The sequence below is a fragment of the Macaca thibetana genome, chromosome 1, assembly GCF_024542745.1.
Source record: "Macaca thibetana thibetana isolate TM-01 chromosome 1, ASM2454274v1, whole genome shotgun sequence".
Taxonomy (NCBI): Eukaryota; Metazoa; Chordata; class Mammalia; order Primates; family Cercopithecidae; genus Macaca; species Macaca thibetana.
The window spans coordinates 84,378,014-84,397,821 of record NC_065578.1 but is presented as its reverse complement, the minus strand read 5'-3'; the positions used below and the strand labels follow the sequence as shown (position 1 = coordinate 84,397,821).

Sequence of the window (19,808 nt, the reverse complement as noted above, 5' to 3'; positions counted from 1 at the left end):
AATGCTGCTATATATTAGCATTGTGACCATGGCTATATTTTAATGTATCTGAAACTAAGATTTTTATGAACTGAGACAGCTTTGTACTTCATATTTTAGAGAATTAAACTGTTTGTTGGTTTGTTTAACAGCCTCCCTCATCTTGGGACTAATAACATACATAAGAATTGAGTTTGAAATTGACGCAATCTTTTAAAAATACAAGTTTTATTTAGATATAAATCATATACTACAACATTCATCCAATTAAAGTGTATAATTCAATGGTTTTCAATATATTCACAGAATTGGGAAGCCATCACCACAATCAATTTTAGAAGATTTTCGTCAGGCTCTCCCACCTCACCAAAAAACCTCACGCAGATTAGCAGTCACTTCCTATTAGCAGTTTTTACCAAGCCATCCCACCAGTCCTATACAACCACTGATCTGCTTCTTAGCTCTATAGATTTTACTATGCTGGACATTTCATACATTGAATCATATACAGTCTTTTGTGACTGCCATTTTTCCCTGAGCATGTTTTTAAGGCTCATTCGTGTTGTGGCTGGCAGCTATCAGGACTTCATTCCTCCTTACTGATGAATATTCCATTGTATGGATATACTACATTTTATGTATCCATTCATCAGTACATTTGATAAATAAATTTGAATTCCACACACCCCCACCACAGCTTTTTGTCTATTATAAATGTTGCCAGTGAACATTTGTGTATGTTTGCATTTCTCTTGGGTGTATCTAAGACTGGAATTGCTGGGTTAAATGATAACTCTGTGTTTAATCTTTTGAGGAACTGCCAGATTGTTTTCCAAAGCAACTGCACCATTTTTACATTCTATCAGCAATGCGTAATCACTCCAATTTATCCACATCTCCGCAGGTTCACCAACACTTGTTGCTTTTTGTCTTTTGATTATAGTCATTGTAGTGGGTATAAAATTGTATTTCATCAAAGGTAGTTTGGGTTCTTTTTGTGCTTTTGTTGTAATATCTAAGAAATCACCCCTCAATTCAAAGTCACGAAGATATGTGACTATGTTTTCTTCTAAGAGTTTTCTAGTTTTAGCTCTTACGTTTAGATCATTATTCCATTTTATACATTTGTATATGGGATGAGATAGGAATCCAACTTTATATTTTGCACGTGGATATCCAGTGGTCCCAGCATCATTTGTTGAAAAGATTATTCTTTATGCATTGAATTGTCTTGGCGTCCTTGTTGAAAATCAGTTGGCCAAAGATGTATGGGTTCATTTCTGGACTCTCAGGTCTTTTTCATTGATCTATGTATCTATCCTTATGCTAGTTCTAGTACATCCGTCTCTATTACTATAGCTTTGTAGAAAGTTTAGAAATTTGAAGTGTGAGTCCTCCAACTTTTTTCTTCCTTGACAAGATTGTTTTGGCTATTCTAGGTCTCACTATTTGCATTCCCCTGATAACTAATGATATTGAGCATGTTTTTATGTGCTTATTGACCATTCGTGTATCTTCTTTGGGGAAATATCTACTGAGAACCTTTGTTCACTTTTTAATTGGGTCATTTGGGTTTTTATTGTTGCATGGTAAGAGTTCTTTCATATATTCTGGTACAAGTCTTTTATCAGATATATGATTTGTAAATATTTTTTCCTATTCTGTGGTTGTCTTTTCAATTTATTGGTAGTAACTTTGGAAGCTCAAAAAGTTTTAATTTTGATGAAGTACAATTTATCTATTTTTTTCTTTTGTTGCTTGCACTTTTGGTGTTTCATCAAAGTCACATAATCTTAAAAGTGATGTAGTGAAAATAACATACACAGAGTTGGATATAATGTGCTTTGTACACAGTAGGCACACAACAAGCCAAGTGTTATTTATCCTTATTCCTTCTTCCTCACAGGTTAACTATAAAAGTCAAACGAGATAATATATTTTAAAAATTTTTTTAGAAGTTCCACACATATACAGAGTGCACTAAAAATAATACTCTGTATATGTGTGAAATTTTATAAAGAATGTTCACATACACTATCTCATTTGATTTTCATAACCAACCTGTGAGGAATATGTTTCTGATAATGAAACTATAAGACATTATAGTGATACTTGTATTAATTAAGTATATTTAATATTAATTATACTAGTCTGTGAAATTAATTATATTCTTTGTATCATTTATGTGAAAACATATAATGAAAATGGCTAAAAATATACCATATTAGCTCTATAATTTCTATCACTGAAGTTATATATAATCTGATTAATAAATTTAAGATCTATTAAATAACTTAGATGTGTAAGTTAAAGTATTAAATAGCAACTCAAGGAAGACTAACAAATTTTTAAATATAATTTAATCAATATAATTTATTCATTTAAATAATGGATAAATGGTTAAAATTAATAAAAATATTAATCATTTTTATATTGTCAAATTGAATTCTTGAGAAAACACCACAAGTGACACATTAAGATCTGTTTTTGGCCGGGCAGTGGTTCATGCCTGTAATCCCAGCACTTTGGGAGGCCGAGGCGGGCGGATTACGAGGTCAAGAGATCGAAACCATCCTGGCCAACATGATGAAACCCTGTCTCTACTAAAAATACAAAACTTAGCTGGACATGGTGACGTGCACCTGTAGTCCCAGCTACTTGGGAGGTTGAGGGAGGAGAATGGCTTGAACCCAGAAGGTGGAGGTTGCAGTGAGCTGAGATCACCCCACTGTGCTCCAGCCTGGCGACAGAGCGAGACTCTGACCAAAAAAAAAAAAAAAAAAAAAAATTTAAAAAATATTTTTAAAAAAGATCTCTTTTTAAACATGCTTATAGTTGGTTTTAAATTGTTCTTCAAAATGATATAGCACTTCTTAAATCTTATAGCATTAATTAGCATCATTCATAAAATGGCTTTACTAAATACAGACAGCATCAGTTCAACTTTCTATATAAATTAGTTACACATTCTTCATTAATGGAAATTTATTTTGTTATATTCTGTGTTATAAGACTCTTAGCATGGCTGAAGTATAAAGGTTAGGACTAATGGAGTTTTCCAGGTAACTGAAAGCTTTTCTAAAAGCACAAACTTTATTTTTTTACTTTAATAATTTTTGAAGGAAATGTTTCCAGAATATCCCCATATTTATATAAATAATCATATAAATAACAATTTAACCAACCAGCCTTCTTCCTTCCTTCCAAACTCAAGAGCCATCATTATAAAGAAACAACTCAGGACCTATGTCAATATGCTTTTAAATGTTCTCCTAGTATAGCTTTACATTCTGTTGTTTACAATCAACATTATAGCACAAGTGTTTCCCTATGAAATCATAATATAATATAATTTAATTGTTCCATGATATTTCATATGGCCCTATAGGTGATGTATTGTCTTTGCCTCGGGGACAACTTCCCCCTTTTCTTTTCTTTCTTTCTTTTTTTTTTTTTTTGAGACAGAATCTCGCTCTGTCGCCCAGGCTGGAGTGCAGTGGCTTGATCTCGGCTCACTGAAACCTCCGCCTCCTGGGTTCAAATGATTCTCCTGCCTCAGCCTCCCGAGTAGCTGGGAATACAGGCATGTACCACCACGCCCAGCTAATTTTTTGTATTTTTAGTAGAGACGGTGCATTCTAGTGGTTCTTTGGGGAACCACCCTGTTCTCCATTACATGTAGTCAGGTTGGGATCGTCACTCAAGGTGCTCTGTCATTTCTTCCCTGGCTAAAGGGGTGGGTTCATGATACAGTGGGAGCCAGGCAGATCCCTTCCAGTTAATTTGAATCTTGAGCAGCGGGACACAACGATTGGCACTGATTCATTCAGAGAAAAGGGGCTGGCCATTTGTTCCTGCTACCCAGATCTCTGGGGCTATTTTCAAGGTCCAAGCCAGTTCTTCTTTTGATTCAGGAACGTCAGTACTTAACTAGCTACAATATAGGACATTCAGTAGTGCTATGTATAACTCACTCTATATTTAGTCAGCTATAGGTGGAATATGAATTTGCCTTCAGAGCCTCATGTTTTCTTTTCCTTTTTCTTTTTTTGAGACAGAGTTTTGCTCTTGTTGCCCAGGCTGGAGTGCAATGGCGCAATATCACTCCTCATGTTTTCTATCTGTAAATATTTTTCAGGGTTGTTGCAAATATAAAGATAGTTAACCTATTAAAGCACCCAGTAGAGTATTGGCATAAATATCCAATACATTTATTTCCAATAAACTTATTTCTTTCCCTTAAGTTAGCCACAGTAAGTTCTCATTGCCTGTTGTCACAGAATCTTCCCCAATACGTGCTCACAGGATTAATCACGTCTCCCTCATCCCTGGCCCGTGGCTGCTGCTAACATCACTTGTTCCTTCTCCCGTCACTCCACAACTTCTTCTGTGGCGTATGATGTCGTTGTTTCCACTGGAGTCAAAGCTGTTTGGAATGGGAAAGTTTGTCCAGTATTTGGATGCTAGATAAATGATATTATTCTTCATATTTCCTGTTTCATTTTGAATTCTTAGTTCTATAAACTGGGAGATGTAATTTTATTTAAGTAAATCTTCTTCAACGTAGCTACCGAGTTGTTTGTAAGAACACTTTTTATAAATATACAATAAAAATGTAAAAACTTTTCTACTTTTAAAAAGAAGCTTTCCCAATTAAATGTTGTAATCTTCAAAATTCCTAGATAAAATTGAATATAAATAACATATATTACAAATATGAGAATGTGAAGAAGGAGAACTATGGATAATACTATACAACATTATCAACCACAAAGCTTAGTTAATTCTTCTTTACATAACATATTTACCTCTATAAAACAATTTTTAAGCCAGCAACAATCCATAACATTCTTTCATTTTGTTATATTAGATTTAATTGCTACAATAAATATTAAGGAGAAGACGACACTGATTTTAGGAGCACCTAAGAAAAAACAACATGTATGAAAACACATTAGGAAATGTTTGGGCCGGGCGTGGTGGCTCAAGCCTGTAATCCCAGCACTTTGAGTGGCCGAAACGGGCGGATCACGAGGTCAGGAGATCGAGACCATCCTGGCTAACACGGTGAAACCCCGTCTCTACTAAAAAATACAAAAAACTAGCCAGGCGAGGTGGCGGGCGCCTGTAGTCTCAGTTACTCGGGAGGCTGAGGCAGGAGAATGTTGTAAACCCGGGAGGCGGAGCTTGCAGTGAGCTGAGATCCGGCCACTGCACTCCAGCCTGGGAGACAGAGAGACTCTGTCTCAAAAAAAAAAAAAAAAAAAAAAAAAAAAAATGTTTGAAACAAGACTTACCAATCTGCTGAACATGTAACAAGTTGACAGCATATTCCACTTCGATTCTCAAAGACGGAGCCCATTCTGTTAATCTATTTTTCAAACATGAAAGAGAAATAAAATTGTTTTTCTCATAGCTATTTACCTTTTAAATTCTTCTCTTTTTTGGTTTAAATGTTAATAAAAGAACATACTGGCCGGGCTTGGCGGCTCATGCCTGTAATCCCAGTATTCTGGGAGGCTGAGGCGGGGTGGATCACGAGGTCAGGAGATCGAGACCATCCTGGCTAACATGGTGAAACCCGTTTCTACTAAAACCGCAAAAAATTAGCCGGCTGTGGTGGCAGGTGCCTGGAGTCCCAGCTACTTAGGAGGCTGAGGCAGGAGAATGGCGTGAACCAGGGAGGCAGAGCTTGTAGTAAGCCGAGATCGCGCCACTGCACTCCAGCCTGGGCAACAGAGCGAGACTCTGTATCAAAAAAAAAAAAGAACATACCACTATCTCAGAAGTTTGGGAAATAGTTTTTAAAATTAAATACTGTTCTGCAATATATTCTCGTCTAGTCTTTTGTCACAGAAACATTTTTACATAGTTGTAATTAGAATGCATATAAATTTTTATACTGAGATTTTTCACTCCACATAATTTGAACATTTACCTGTATATTCATAAATTATATATATATATATATATATCTAACTATACAGTATTATTTTCAGAAAGCATCTCACTCTGTGCCCCAGGCTGGAGTGCAGTGGCACAATCTCAGCTCACTGCAACCTCAACCTCCCAGGTTCAAGTGATTCTCCTGCGTCAGCCTCCTGAGTAGCTGGGATTACCAGCATGTGCCCACCACGCCCAGCCAATTTTTGTATTTTTAGTAGAGACAGGGTTTCGCCATGTTGGCCAGGCTGGTTTGGAACTCCTGGCCTCAAATGATCCACCCACCTCAGCCTCTGAAAGTGCTGGGATTACAGGCATGAGCCATGCGCCCAGCCTCATAAATTATTCTAATCCTTTTATAATATACGGATGATATACCACCATTTCATTATCCATTATTATTAGAAATGTAGGCTCTGACAATTTTTCACTGAATCGTACAGTAGAACATAGGTGCTTTTATGAGGTTGCTAAGCAGGTAAGATCAATGGGAAAGAGGCTAAATGTTAAATGAGACACCAAATAAAAGTGTGCCATGACTGTTGTAAGACCTGACTTTTTTGTAATTACGGGCATAACTGCATGCACACAGAGGATTCACAGGAGGGTTTATGGTTCCTCAGGTCCTAGAAGGTCCAAAATTCCAACCCACTAGCTCTCAAAGAAGGCAGCAGGCTTTGAGACAACCTGTGAAGATGCCACTCTGGAATTGAGAGGGAAACACATGACTTTCCCCAGTGCTCTAACCTCCTGATAAAGCTGATGAGCAAAATAATAAACAGAGGTGGGGCTTCTAGCAGCAAATGAAGTTAGGTAAAAACAGGGGTGGGGAAGGTATAGGTGGTGCCCAGGTCATGTCTGCAGGCATCCAGAAGCCAGGCAACCACAAACCTGATGGACATCTCTGTGGCCTGAACTACCAACTTCCACTCATTCCAGAACCTGCATGGTGTTACCTCTCTCTCTACTGAGGCTTTTCTGCTATAATGAAGTCAGAGACCCCAGAGATGTGCTTGCTCTGGGGTTTTATGTTTTAATGACTAAAACTCCAAAAACATAACAGTATTATAGAAGTTTGGAAAACAGAATATTTTAGAATCATATATAATTCTGCCTTACAATCTCTTCCAGTCTTCTTTCATGGAAACGCTTTGACATGATTTTTCAAGGTATGCATATAATTTTGTATCTAGATATACAAATTGGATCATTTCTTAGTATGAATTCTCTAAAACTGGAATTACTGGTCAAACAATTTGAAAATCTGGATGACTTAAGAACCACCTTGACTAACTGCATTCCAAAAGTTTTATGTTGAAATCAGCAATGTGTTCTGGTTTCACCACTTTATTCTTTTTTAATATATTAATCAAATTTTTCATTTAAAAATTAAATAAATCCAAAATGGCACATTATTGTTGCCTTACTATTAATTTCTTTGATATTAGAATGGCTGAATGATTTTCATGTTGATTTATTGTTTTATTTTTTAAGTCTTTTGCTTATTTATCAAAAATTTTTATATTTACCATATTTGGTACAAATATTTTCCTCCATTTTGTTATTTGTTCTTTACTTTTTATTTTTTATTGATGTATAGCAGATGGACATATTTTGGGGGTATATATGATATACTGATACATTCATAAAATGTTTAAAGATGAAATCAGGGTATTTGGCCTATCCATTACCTTAAATATTAATATTTTTTTTTCTTTATACTAGGAACAATCAAATTATTCTCTTCTAGCTATTTTGTAATGTATAATAGATTATTGTTAATTATGGTCACCCTACTAATCTATCAAACACTGGGTCTTATTTCTTCTATCTAACTGTATATTTGTACACCCATTAATTAACCTCTCTTTATCCCTCTCATTATTTAATTTTTTTTTTTTTTTTTTTACTTAGAGATGGGGTTTAGCCATGTTGCCCAGGCTGGTCTTAAACTCCAAGTCATCCTCCTGCCTCAGCCTCCCAGTGTTGGGATTATAGGCGTGGATGAGCCACCATGCCCGGCCTCTCATTATTTTTTAACTTAGAAATTTATATTTGTATATTTTGAATCTGTCAATCATTCCTTTCTGATTTCTTTCAACATTAATTATCTTTGAAAACTATCTTCATTCCAGAGTCTGATATTCTATTTTGATTTACTGTATTTTTATATGATTTGTTATTTTCTTTTGTTTTCTTTTTTTTTGTTTTCTTTTTTTCTTTTTTTTTTTTGAGACGGAGTCTGGAGTCTGCCTCCGCTGCCCAGGCTGGAGTGCAGTGATGCAATCTTGGCTCACTGCAAGCTCCACCTCCTGGGTTCACGCCATTCTCCCGCCTCAGCCTCCCGAGTCGCTGGGACTACAGAAGTCCGCCACCACGCCCGGCTAATTTTATTTTTGTATTTTTAGTAGAAACGGGGTTTCATCGTGTTAGCCAGGATGGTCTTGATCACCTGACCTCGTGATCCCCCCACCTCCGACTCCCAAAGCGCTGGGATTGCAGGCATGAGCCACTGTGCCCGGCCTGTTATTTTCATTTAAATTTAAAATCATCTCAATGAAATTGCATGCATGGTGTGCATTGAAACGGAAGTGATATGAAGTTCCTTTACTTGTATTACAACTCCCATTATTACATGTAAACTTTTAATATATCACAGAAACTATATGTGGGCTATTTATTTTGGTTCATTATGACTTTTAAAAGTATCATTGCTTTGCATCATCCATTTGAATACCTCTTACAACTGGTATAATGATAATCACCTCTTACAACTCTAATTTCTCAGAATATTCTTGATATTTCACCTGTTAATTCTTCAAAGTACATAGTAGATCTTTAATGCCCTTGAGGGAAACATTTGGGGAACTTGCCAGTTTCCAAATTTATAGACCCCATGCTTTGTGAGGTTATAGTCAAGTAAGTATACAACCATAAAGACAAACGCCAATGCAGAAGCTGGGCAGTCAGCTGGGCTCATGGACTGCACAACTAGTTTTCACCCACCAGCCTCTCCGCACACTCAATTCCAGATTGTGCCCAGCAAAATTACATGGTATGTCACAGATCTTTAGGGTTCCCTTCCCCCAAATATCTGAGATCATAAATCTTAAATTCATACATGCTAAGGGTGTAAAATATTTGCAGTTCATTTCTACACATCAAGCCCTCATTTTCTCCACCATTGTCTTTTTCAGTGTTGACACCATCCACATTTTTTAGTTAGAAGCCAATTGAGTTGAAAGATTGGCCTTATTCTTACTCCAGCTCAGATACCGGTCTGGCAACAGTAACCCAATTTTTTGATGCTTAGTTCCTGGTTATTTCACAATTTAAGTGTAAATGAATTGTTGACTTGAAACATCTTCTTTGTATAAAATCTGAAAATGTATAATTCAGCAGGAGAAAGGTATAAGGCCATCAAGTCTCACCTCAAATGTGTCAGACAGCCAGTGTATATCTGTAATTACTCTCTTATGTCCATTTTCTATTGAAGAGACTGCACAGTGTCTGATATACATTGCTTCTTTATTACTCTCCGGTTCAAGGAGAAACATAGGCTGAAAAATATTAAAAGAAAGTTAAGTGCTAATTTCAGAGGGCTGATGAATGAACTCATACTTTACTCATCATCCCAATTAAAATTAACAATTTAGAGATATACTAGTTCAAGGAAAATCATAAATTAGTGTTTCTATATATCATATATTTAGGGAATAGGATTATCTACTTTCCCCTTCAGTTTGGTCTAAGACTGTATCTCTAAACTTAGCAAGTATTATTGACCTACTCCATAAAGAATCAATGAGACATCTCATTCTAGAGGGAGTATTTCTTTGTGCCTATAGAAGGCCGCATCTCACCATTCTTTGGTAAGAGACTTGTTGATGTTAAGGCTGAAGAATTGAGCTGGAGTAGATGTGTAATATGGTTGGTAGGTATGGAGTTGGGAGCTGAGGAATCTTCTCAACCCTCTTAACAGAATCCATAGCCCCACAAAACCATGGTGTATTATCATCAAATATGATGTAACCCCTTCATTTTATACATGAGAAAAGCTATCCTGCTGAGGTGAGGTGGCACGTCCAAACTCATAGGACTACGGTCCACAGCCTGGGTATCTGCTCTTCTGTCCAGTGCTCTTTCAATCACTTCACTTTAGGCAAGTCACATGGTCCCTTCATTTCGTTTAACAATAACAACCAGACAGAACTTCATATCCTTGGGTAGATGGTGCAACTCGATTCATTGTGTTTTAATCAAGGGCCCACATAAAAGTGATTCAGAGCGTGTTCACAAGCACAGGTGAAGGCTTGGGAAATAACATTCTTTTATTTTTTCCTTTTTTCTCTTGAGTTTTTATTAGCCTTGGCAACTATATTATATACTTTTCCATAAACTCTTAAATGGAAAAACTTGCAAATGAAATGTTCTAAAAAGCTTACCTTCAGTGTGGCTTTTTTACTTCTACTACCACCTCCCTTAATGTTTTCTATGCGATCTGCATGTGCGGTGATATCCCACATGACAATCTAAAACAGAAATAAATGTTATCATAACCTTTTCAGAAAATATCTAATTGAGTCTTAATTTTCTTTTAACTATTGGTTTGTAGCCTGATAAGTCAATCACCGTAGGGGATAATCAAATTTAGCTTGTATCTTAAGTAAGTCAGCAATTTTTAAAGCTAGTATAAAAATGTTTTCTTCTCTGTAAAAGTATCTTTAGCATTTTCATTTTTGTGCTCACATTAATAAATGCCAGTATTTTTTAAAAATCCAAAATAAATGTCATGCAATTCCCTTTGCTTTGGGAAAAGTTCTTCCTCTGTTTTTGGAAATGTGCTGTGATTGTAAGGACCGTTGCTTTGGACCCAGGAAAAAACAGCCCATACTCCAGAATTGAGTACAAACACCCGACTGTCCAAAGAAGACTTGGAAGTGATGATTTCGATTTAATTGAATGGCCAACTCTGAATTCTTATGTATCTAGATGGCCATTTTTTTAAAAAAAGTCAGGATAAGGTAGAAATGTAACACTAAATTAGGTTTCCAATGACTAAAAGGTATTTCAGTACACTAAAGTTTTAACAAAATGTTAGGAGTACAGAATTGTAAGTGATTTTATTTTCATCATGTGCTTTTCTGAATATTCTAAAATAAAGTCACGTTACCTTTGTAATGAGTGAAAAAGGCATTTCAGGATTTGCAGGGCTTGGAGGATGGGCTCTGAGTCATTATGACCCTCAGTTATTGTTGAACAAAACTGAGGGAGAAAAAATTGTTTTCCTGGTTATTTTGGTTCTGGATAAATGGACATGGAAGCTGCAGGCATTTACATTTTAACCGCAAGGAAGTTTTTCAAGCCACACACACAAAAATCATATACCCTTTTAATGGTCAAACCCACTCAGTCACAATGAATTTAAACTTTGACCATAAAACAGCTTTACGATTGTTTTGCTTCACTAGAGAAACAGGATATTGGAGGATAGGATCTAAATTTGATATTAGATAACTTAAAAAGAAGATAAAAGCAAATAGTATCTATCTATCTACATATAATCTATCTATCTATCTATCTATCTATCTATCTATCTATCTATCTATCTATAAATTCAGTGATGTATGTATGCTTTCTAGTGAATTTCTGTTTAAGTTCTGGATCACCCCCTAACTCCTACTCCCAAGGAAATTTCAGAACAGGCCTTTTTTTCCAAGAGGTAGTAATGCTTGTAGCTTTTGTTCTTCCATGGAATCTTATACAATATGTGGTTCGGTCCCAGAAACACAAATAGATTTCACCCAGTTCTGTTTCAGTTTTGAAGCTGAGTTACCCCGTGAACACCTCAGGAGTTGATACCATGTGTAACACGTCTCTATACCCTGCTTCCTGGTGTGGTGTCTGGCACACAATTGGCATGCCTTCCTTCTGCTGAATTGAATCCTTAAGTCCAAGGAACTGCCAAATCAAAACTTATTACCAAAGTTTGTCTACATTAATACATAGCTGAAAAAATTCCATTTAAGTACCTGCCCATTGATACAGCCTCCAGCAATGATATTAGGATCACTCGGACAGAACTTGAAGCAGAAGATGTCATCTGGGCTCTCCAGCATTAACTAAAGTAAACCCAGCAAATTCATGAAATAATGAGAAAACAGATTAAGATCATGGCTAGAAAATAATATTAAGACAGTTAAAAGTCTAATTTTATAGCTATCTATAAGCAAGGTATGTAGAGAGTCTATTCTCAGAGTTCTGCCTCTGAACTAAAAGCTGCTTTTGCTGAATTTTATTGTGCACATTGGCCATATGAGGGACGGTGAGTATGTTCTCAAGGGGACCCAGGTATCCCCCAACCCACCCCTCTAGAAACAAACTGTAGTTATTTTGGGAGCATGTTACAATGTTTATAAACAAAAAGACTATGAAATTCGTGTTCCTGAAAACCATGGAAAGGAAGCTCTGTGAGGACAGGATCTGTGTCTGTTTTGTTGCTTGCTGAATAGTGAGCCAGGCACTCCTGGAGTGGAGAGGAGATCTACAGGGTAGAAAGGTTAGAAAACTCTAGTGAGAGAGTGGCACTGTTTTTGTGGCTGATAAGAAAGGGCTAGAGATCTTTTATTTTGATCTCTGGGTCTATAATAATTAAAGTATTTAGAATCTATTACAGTAAAACTACCTTAATTCAAATGAATTGGGAAAAAGGAAGAAGGGGAGGCCAGGGTTTATTAGGGAAAGTCTTGATTATGCAATACTTTTTAGAAACAAAATATTACTATATTTAAAACATTGAAATAACTTAATCTAACACTATATACCACCCACCCACTAAGCAGATGTCTTATTGAGCAGACCATGAAAACTAGAACCCTGTGTAGCAAACCCAGCCTTCAGCCTCATTTTATTTGAATTGCTATGTGTTTTGGTTGGTTTGAGTGGGGTTTCTGTGTGTTTTGGTTTGGTTTTAGTTGAGCTATTTAAAATTGGGCGATTTCATACAAAATTCCAAATTTCTCAATTCTCTTAACAATGGGATCACCTGGCAACAAGAGGGCAGCCAGCCTAAAGACAGGTAATGCACTCTCCAAGGCCGCAGTCCATACCACTCCCCAGTGCTCTCCCACACACTCACTTTTATTTATTATCCAGTGATCCTTGGAATTGAGGAAACTCATGTGAAACTAAAATCTATTTGCATTTGACCAACTGGTATTTAAGTAAAGTCCATAAAAGAGTTTGTTTTAAAAATAGTTTAAACATTCTTCTTACAACCTTTGAAAAAAATAGCATGTTGATTTGTTCAATAAACAAATTGTAAACTTTAGTTTTGCTCAAACTGAATGATGACAAGTTCTGCATTGAAGAAAGCCTAACTTTATAAATGTTTACAACATTACATGATTATAAAGTACTTTGCAATAAAAACTGCTAAAGGTATACATGAAAGTAGTATTTGAAAATTTAGGCTATATGGGCAACTCTTCCTAATTACCTGAGGATGTATAGGATCAGAGAAGCTCCAGAAAAGAATCAGTGATGGCTGCAGCAATAATTTACCAGAAAAGTGAACTCTGTCTTCAAAAGAAAGTCGCACGGCCACCGACACAGCTATTAGCCCTGATTGAAACACAGGTAGAAATTAAAGTTGGCAACAACTATATATGGAGAGATGTCTCTAGCTTTTGCTTTTCTACACAGCCACTCTTCATTTTCACTTTGTCCATAGGAGACCAAGAGTTTTCTTAGAGCTCTGTTGGCTAATGTGGTTGCCACTAGTTACATGTCACTTATTTAGCACTTGAAATCTGGCTGGTCCAAACTGACATGTACTGTTAGTATAAGATATACAGGGGACTCAGAAGATTTTGGAAGAAAAGAAAATCTTGTTTTGTTTCTTTTTTGTGAGGAAAGGGCCAGTGGAGGGTGAAAGGAGGAAGAAAGAGGACAAATATCTCTCTTTCCATGTTTCCACCTTTGCACAACCCTACCTACCTCCCTTGGCTGCTGAGCTCTTTAAAGGAGGCACATTTCCTCTCTTGTCTAGTCGTCAGAAAGGCAGTGTTAGGAGGAAGAAATTTAGCTTTGGGAGAGCAACAGGCCCAAGCCAAACCCAGACTCTGCATATGCCACCTGGGTGACCTGGGCAAGTCACTTCCCTGAGTTGAGCTTGGGTCCTTTTGTTGTGAAACAGAGATGATGACAGGTGTGTGTCCTACAGGGTTGTTGGGAGGACACCTGGCAGTGAAGGTGTGGAAAGCACGTGGCAGGTACCTAGTGAGCACAGAGCAAATGGAAGGTGTCTTATTGACATTGAGCTAGTTTGCAATTTTACATATGAAAGCAACAGACAATTTCAGTGTTATCACAAAAGGGGATCCCCATCATTTCCATCTCACCATAGATAGTTGGATGCCACGAGACACAGGTAATCATTTTCTCCGTTGGGCTATGAAGGTCGGTAAAGGACTGGTACTCTTTCAGGTGGGTATCAGTCTTGTCCCCAAAGGTGCCTTCTTCTTCTGCGAGGTGTTTCCAGTCATCAATAAATGTGTTCGTGATTTCATTTTGCTGCAGGGCTATTTCAACACTAATTTGTAAAAATAAAAAGCAATTAAGATATTGGATTTTAGTATCCAATAATGTGACTATCTTAGCAACTCCTCCTCCTTCATTTATACTGAACAAAAAATAATAATTCTCAGTTATACTTGGCAATAATGATTAACCTTATTTGAAATAAATGACTTAAGAGAAAAAAAATCATGGTGGCATGTTACTCAGAACTTCGAGCAACTTCATGATCTGCCTCAGTTTCCAAGCCAAGGCTGTACTCTCTCCAGGTCAATGCCTGAGCATGCAGCTGCAGGGATGGCTGGGCCTGGCCAGTCCTCCTTGTGCAGCACTCCCACAGCAGGCGTCTTTGCTCTGGAGCTCCTGCTGGGTAGGCTGAGAATTTGTCTGATGCTCTACCTTCCTGGTCCTGTCTCCTACTCCTCTATTTTTCACAGTGTAATCCTCAGTAAACTTCTGCCTCTAACTTGATGTCATTTGCTTCCTGGAAAGCCCCAACTGTCACAAATGGCAATTTTCTTAGGCATATTCTGTACTAAATGATCACTTATCCTAAACAGGATAGCCCCAATACATACATAATTCAAAACAACAAATAAGAGATTCCGAACAAGGGAAGAATTGGAGTTTAGAAGTGTGTGCATGTGTGTCTGTGTGTGTGTGTGTTTGTAGTTTTAGTTGTCACAATGCCTGGGAGGTGCTACTGTGTTTAATTCCATTACCAAACCTCCTGCAATGCATGAGACAGTCCCCAAAATGAAAAATTATCCTGCTAAAAATACTAATATTGTTCCTTTAAGATACCATCTGAGTGCTAGGATCATTTGCTAATAGTTAAGGATCTTGGTTTGACAGGCTCCTGCCTTAAAATAGTTCCTATGATAATGATTGTCCCTCTTTATGCTTAGGTCTGAAAGCTCTGCATTCTCCCAAAGTTGCTAAGAGCCTCCCACAATTAGAATGCCACCCAAGGTTTTGCCCTAATGATCAAAATTGTAAACTTCTTGGTTTTATATAGGTGTGGTAAGCTGAAAAAGTGATTCTCAATTATGAATTTCTTAAAATAAGAAAAAAACCTTTTAGATAATTCAATATAAACAGTAAAAATAGATACTCCTAAAATATAAAAAAGGGCACCATTTGATACCCCTGTCATTGATCATTACACTGATCATTGCCTAATTGAGTCCTCTCTTGGTTAAATTCTTCTTGTACTTCATCTTTCAAAATAGACCCCTTTCCTAAGACCTGGCCACTTAAAGTGTGGTCCAGTGACCACCAACATGACCTGGGGCTGTTAGAAATGCAGAGTCACAGGCTCCACCCCAGACTTACTGAGTCAGAGCCTGCATTTTAACAAGAGTCCTCAGATGATTCATAAGCACATTGAACACTGAATAACCCTGTGTAGAGGACTATCGAGACTTAAACAGTTTCCAGTAGAAGCATTAGTAAGCATTTTCCAAATCATATTTCTTTCTGGTTAAGCCTAAATGAGAAAGGAATTCTCATGAGAAAAGTTAAAGACGTGGCTTTCGCTCTGGTTTCCTGATTCTACCTCCTCAGCCAGAATGGGGAAGTAATTCAAACAGAAGAAGTGAAAACACATCTTTCTTCTGGTTTCCGGTTTCTTGCTTTCCTGGAACCATGTGGCTCCTGAGAGTAACAAATTGGAGGCTGGTAAAACTGTTGTCTAGGAATTTTAACTCTGAAAGGAAGGTTTCTTAGTTGTTTTGTGAATCCCCCTGAAGTTCCTCTCTCTCATTTCATATCATTGTCTTCTTTTGCAAATAATGCTTCCCTTAAGTTTGTTTTAGATAAAATTCTATGAGAAAGAAATTTCCCATTTCTAAAAGGGCTTTCTTCCAGAACAAAATCAGGCTTACCTTAATTAAAAACTACTGAATAAACCTTAAGCAGTTTTAAAGCTGGAAGTTACATTTGCAGTGATGTAAACATGGGTTTCTTATTTACTCTTGGCCAGTACTATTATAATTCCTGTGCCAATTTTCCTCTTTCTTCTTATAGATCTGGCTTCTCCTTCCCACATCTCAGGGAGGGAATCATAAAGCTGTCCACTATTCTTTTCTTTATAAGCATGGCAATTCAGAGGGAAGAATAAAAGTCCAGGTCTAAAGATAATATACAGTGTGGATTTATTTTGAACATTTTTTTATTACCTCAATATCTAGTTTTCTCTGGATATTGATTATATGTAAACAAACTTCTCATTTTTATTATTCTTACAGGAAAAATTGTAATGACTACTAAATTTTGATAAGGGGAGGGGGAAACTCAGGTTTTCTTATTTCTACCTCATTGCCCATATAGGAAAAATTATAGCATCCTTCCTGTGAATGAGTGGCAAATAATGTTCTCTCTGAATCATTAACTGAATTTTTGAGCCAGAGTCTCCCTCGGTATAGGTAACAACTTTGAAAGTTGTTGGAATTTTCAGGATATTTAATGCAGTCTGAAAGAACCAATGACATTTCTTAAAAATAAAAAAGCTTAACTTGGGCTATATATGAACTTGACTACCAAGTTTTTCATTTTGGAAAGAAACAGAAACCAGCCTATCGAATATAACAGACAGACTTGTCCTCCATTGGATCCACTTCTCTAAACTCTAGTATCAGCTTGATGAGAACTTGTCAAGTTGTTTCTCTGGTTTAGAAGCCCCAGAACTCTACCCAGGGTCCTACTAACAGCTTAGGGTACATTTTGAAGATGCTTCTCTTTCAAAGCCAGTAAGAGTGCAGGAACATAGGAATTGGTGATAAGAGGGAAATGTCCAAAAGACATTTGAATTAAATTCAGGTTCTCATCTACAAAGATACTTTTGCAAATACTTATCATCATCATAACATCCACAGCATTCTCCTCATCCTACAAAAAGTTAATGAAGAAGAGGAGTTAGGAGTGGAGAAAACGACTTACATAAAAGTAACCATGGTAAATACAAGTAATTGTTAATTTGCAATTAGGAAAACATCCTCACACACTTAACTCTTCACACTGTTTGATGTGGCCTTAGCTTGAGAGGGCTAAGATGTTGCATAGCAATAGAAAGGAAAGAAATACCGAGAATCTGTAGAATGTGTCATACCTGACAACTGTCTTCATACTTTTTATCTAGATACCATATATGAGCTTGTTTATTTAAACCTGTTATTCTATGTAAACATATAAATTTTATGTTTTATTTTTAAAATTTATAATACGCAATTTTTTACCTTATGGATGCATTGTTAAGAAAATCAACCAAAGGCTTCGATTGTTTGAGTGTCTCTTTTTCCTCTTCTGAGAATTCTCTTGGATAATATTGTGTAGTAGCATTTTTAGGATATGTCCTAATATATTAAAAGAAAATTCAATACCAAAGATTAGGTCAAAGAAGAGCAAATATGGGCCACAACAGGTCAAAAGTGTGTCTTTGTGACAATGATGTTAGGATATTATCTTATTTTATATTTAAATTATGTACATTGAATTATCTTTATCCTAGACAACTGATATTGACCACTATTCAAAGTCTGCATGAATTTTTCTCCAACATAATCAAAAAGATCTTATTTTTGTAAAATTTTTATTTAGAAATCATTTCAAACTTACAGAAAAGTTGTAAGAAGGGTATAAAGAATTCCCATACACCCTTTACCCAGATTCATCAATTATTAATGTTTTGCTATCTTTATCGTTCTCTCTATCTCTTCATTAAGTCAGTGTCCACCTCACCCCCTCGTGGGACATTTGGCAATGTCGAGAAACACTTTTGGTTGTCACAACCTAGACATGTTACTGGTGTCTAGTGCATAGAGCCCAGGAATGCTGTTAAACACCATAGAAAGCACAAGACAGCCTTCCCTCAAAGAGAATTATCCAGCCCCAAATGTCAATTGTGTTGAGGTTGAGAAACTCTGCTCTAAACATACAAAACCAGGAATAAGATACATTTCAGCAGTGATGGTGGCAGGAAGGCTTGCTCCATCTAGTATGCTCTTAGTGGCCTCTGTATGTGAACACGTCATATGGCATTGTATCTCTGGGCTTTATTGTCAGTCTCAAGTACTAGACTGGGTGAGCCCTTGATCTCGGCATGTGGAACTTGGAAAAGTCACATGGCACAATCATTAAGAGTGTGGACTCTGGTGATTGGCTGCCTGGCTTTGAAGCCTGGTTCTATCATTTACTAGCTATGTGACCCCGAGCTAATTATCTAACCTTCTGTACCTGTTTTCTCATCTATAAATGAAATTCTTAAAGTAGCTAGTTCTTAGTGTCATTGTAAGGATTGAATGTGTTGATACATGCAAAACTTTAAAAACAGTGCCTACCACATTTTAAGTGCTCAACAAAATACTATGTAGTATTTGTGTTTGTTGAACAAATGTCAGTACAACGCAGAATGTCTCTGTGAGAGGTAATATATCAAATGGAGAGTAATCAGACAAAGCGGTAAAGGGAGTTTTGAGTATGTTTACTAGAATAATTCATTTTTTTCCCCTTGTTTAGGTCAGTATCCATAGCAGAAGGAAGAGTGGTAGAAAGAAATAATATTAGTATTGGAACCAGAGAGACCTGGGTTCAAATCTCAGCTTCACCTTTTAATTTCTACTCTCTAGACAGGGTTAACTAAAAAAAAAAAAAACAAAGCCAGGTGCGGTGGCTCACGCCTGTAATCCCAGCACTTTGGGAGGCCGAGATGGGCGGATCACGAGGTCAGGAGATCCAGACCATCCTGGCTAACATGGTGAAACCCCGTCTCTAATAAAAAATACAAAAAATTAGCCAGGCATGGTGGTGGGCGCCTGTAGTCTCAGTTACTCGGGAGGCTGAGGCAGGAGAATGGCATGAACCTGGGAGGCGGGGCTTGCAGTGAGCCAAGATCGCGCCACTGCACTCCAACCTGGGCAACAGAGTGAGACTCTGTCTCAAAAAAAAAAAAAAAAGATATTTTTTTGGTGGTTTTATCAAAGTAGCAACATGCCTAAGAGTCACTCTTATTTTCAAAATATGATTTGTTTTGTTGTTTTTCAGCTAAACTATTCATTATTGCTTCAGGTTTAAATCATGCCCAAAACATTGGGCTTTCATTTTTAACCTCTTTTTGCTTCACTTTCTCTATTTGTAAAATGGGGATAGTGCCTACCTCAGACAGCAGTTGTGAGGATTGAGTTGATGTGTGTAAAGCACTTAGAAGAATGCCTGGTATGTGGTGGGAACACTAGGCATTTGCTTTCACTGTCATTATTCTTCGAACTTCATCTTTGATTTTTCTTGACTCCCTCCAATATAATCACATATCC

General features: G+C 36.9%; 1 protein-coding gene across 2 annotated transcripts in view; it reads right to left on the bottom strand.

Annotated features, from left to right (window-relative positions):
* DNAI3 (dynein axonemal intermediate chain 3) overlaps nt 1-19,808 on the bottom strand; it is a 142,369-nt gene that overhangs the window by 27,205 nt on the left and 95,356 nt on the right. For both annotated transcript variants that reach the window (XM_050805769.1, XM_050805768.1), the window contains exons 8-14: nt 17,736-17,852; nt 14,325-14,515; nt 13,421-13,545; nt 11,955-12,044; nt 10,368-10,454; nt 9,354-9,482; nt 5,277-5,350 (exon numbers count right to left, since the gene is read on the bottom strand). In XM_050805769.1, coding sequence (XP_050661726.1) covers nt 5,277-5,350; nt 9,354-9,482; nt 10,368-10,454; nt 11,955-12,044; nt 13,421-13,545; nt 14,325-14,515; nt 17,736-17,852 — 813 coding nt within the window. The remainder of the gene's footprint in view (nt 1-5,276; nt 5,351-9,353; nt 9,483-10,367; nt 10,455-11,954; nt 12,045-13,420; nt 13,546-14,324; nt 14,516-17,735; nt 17,853-19,808) is intronic.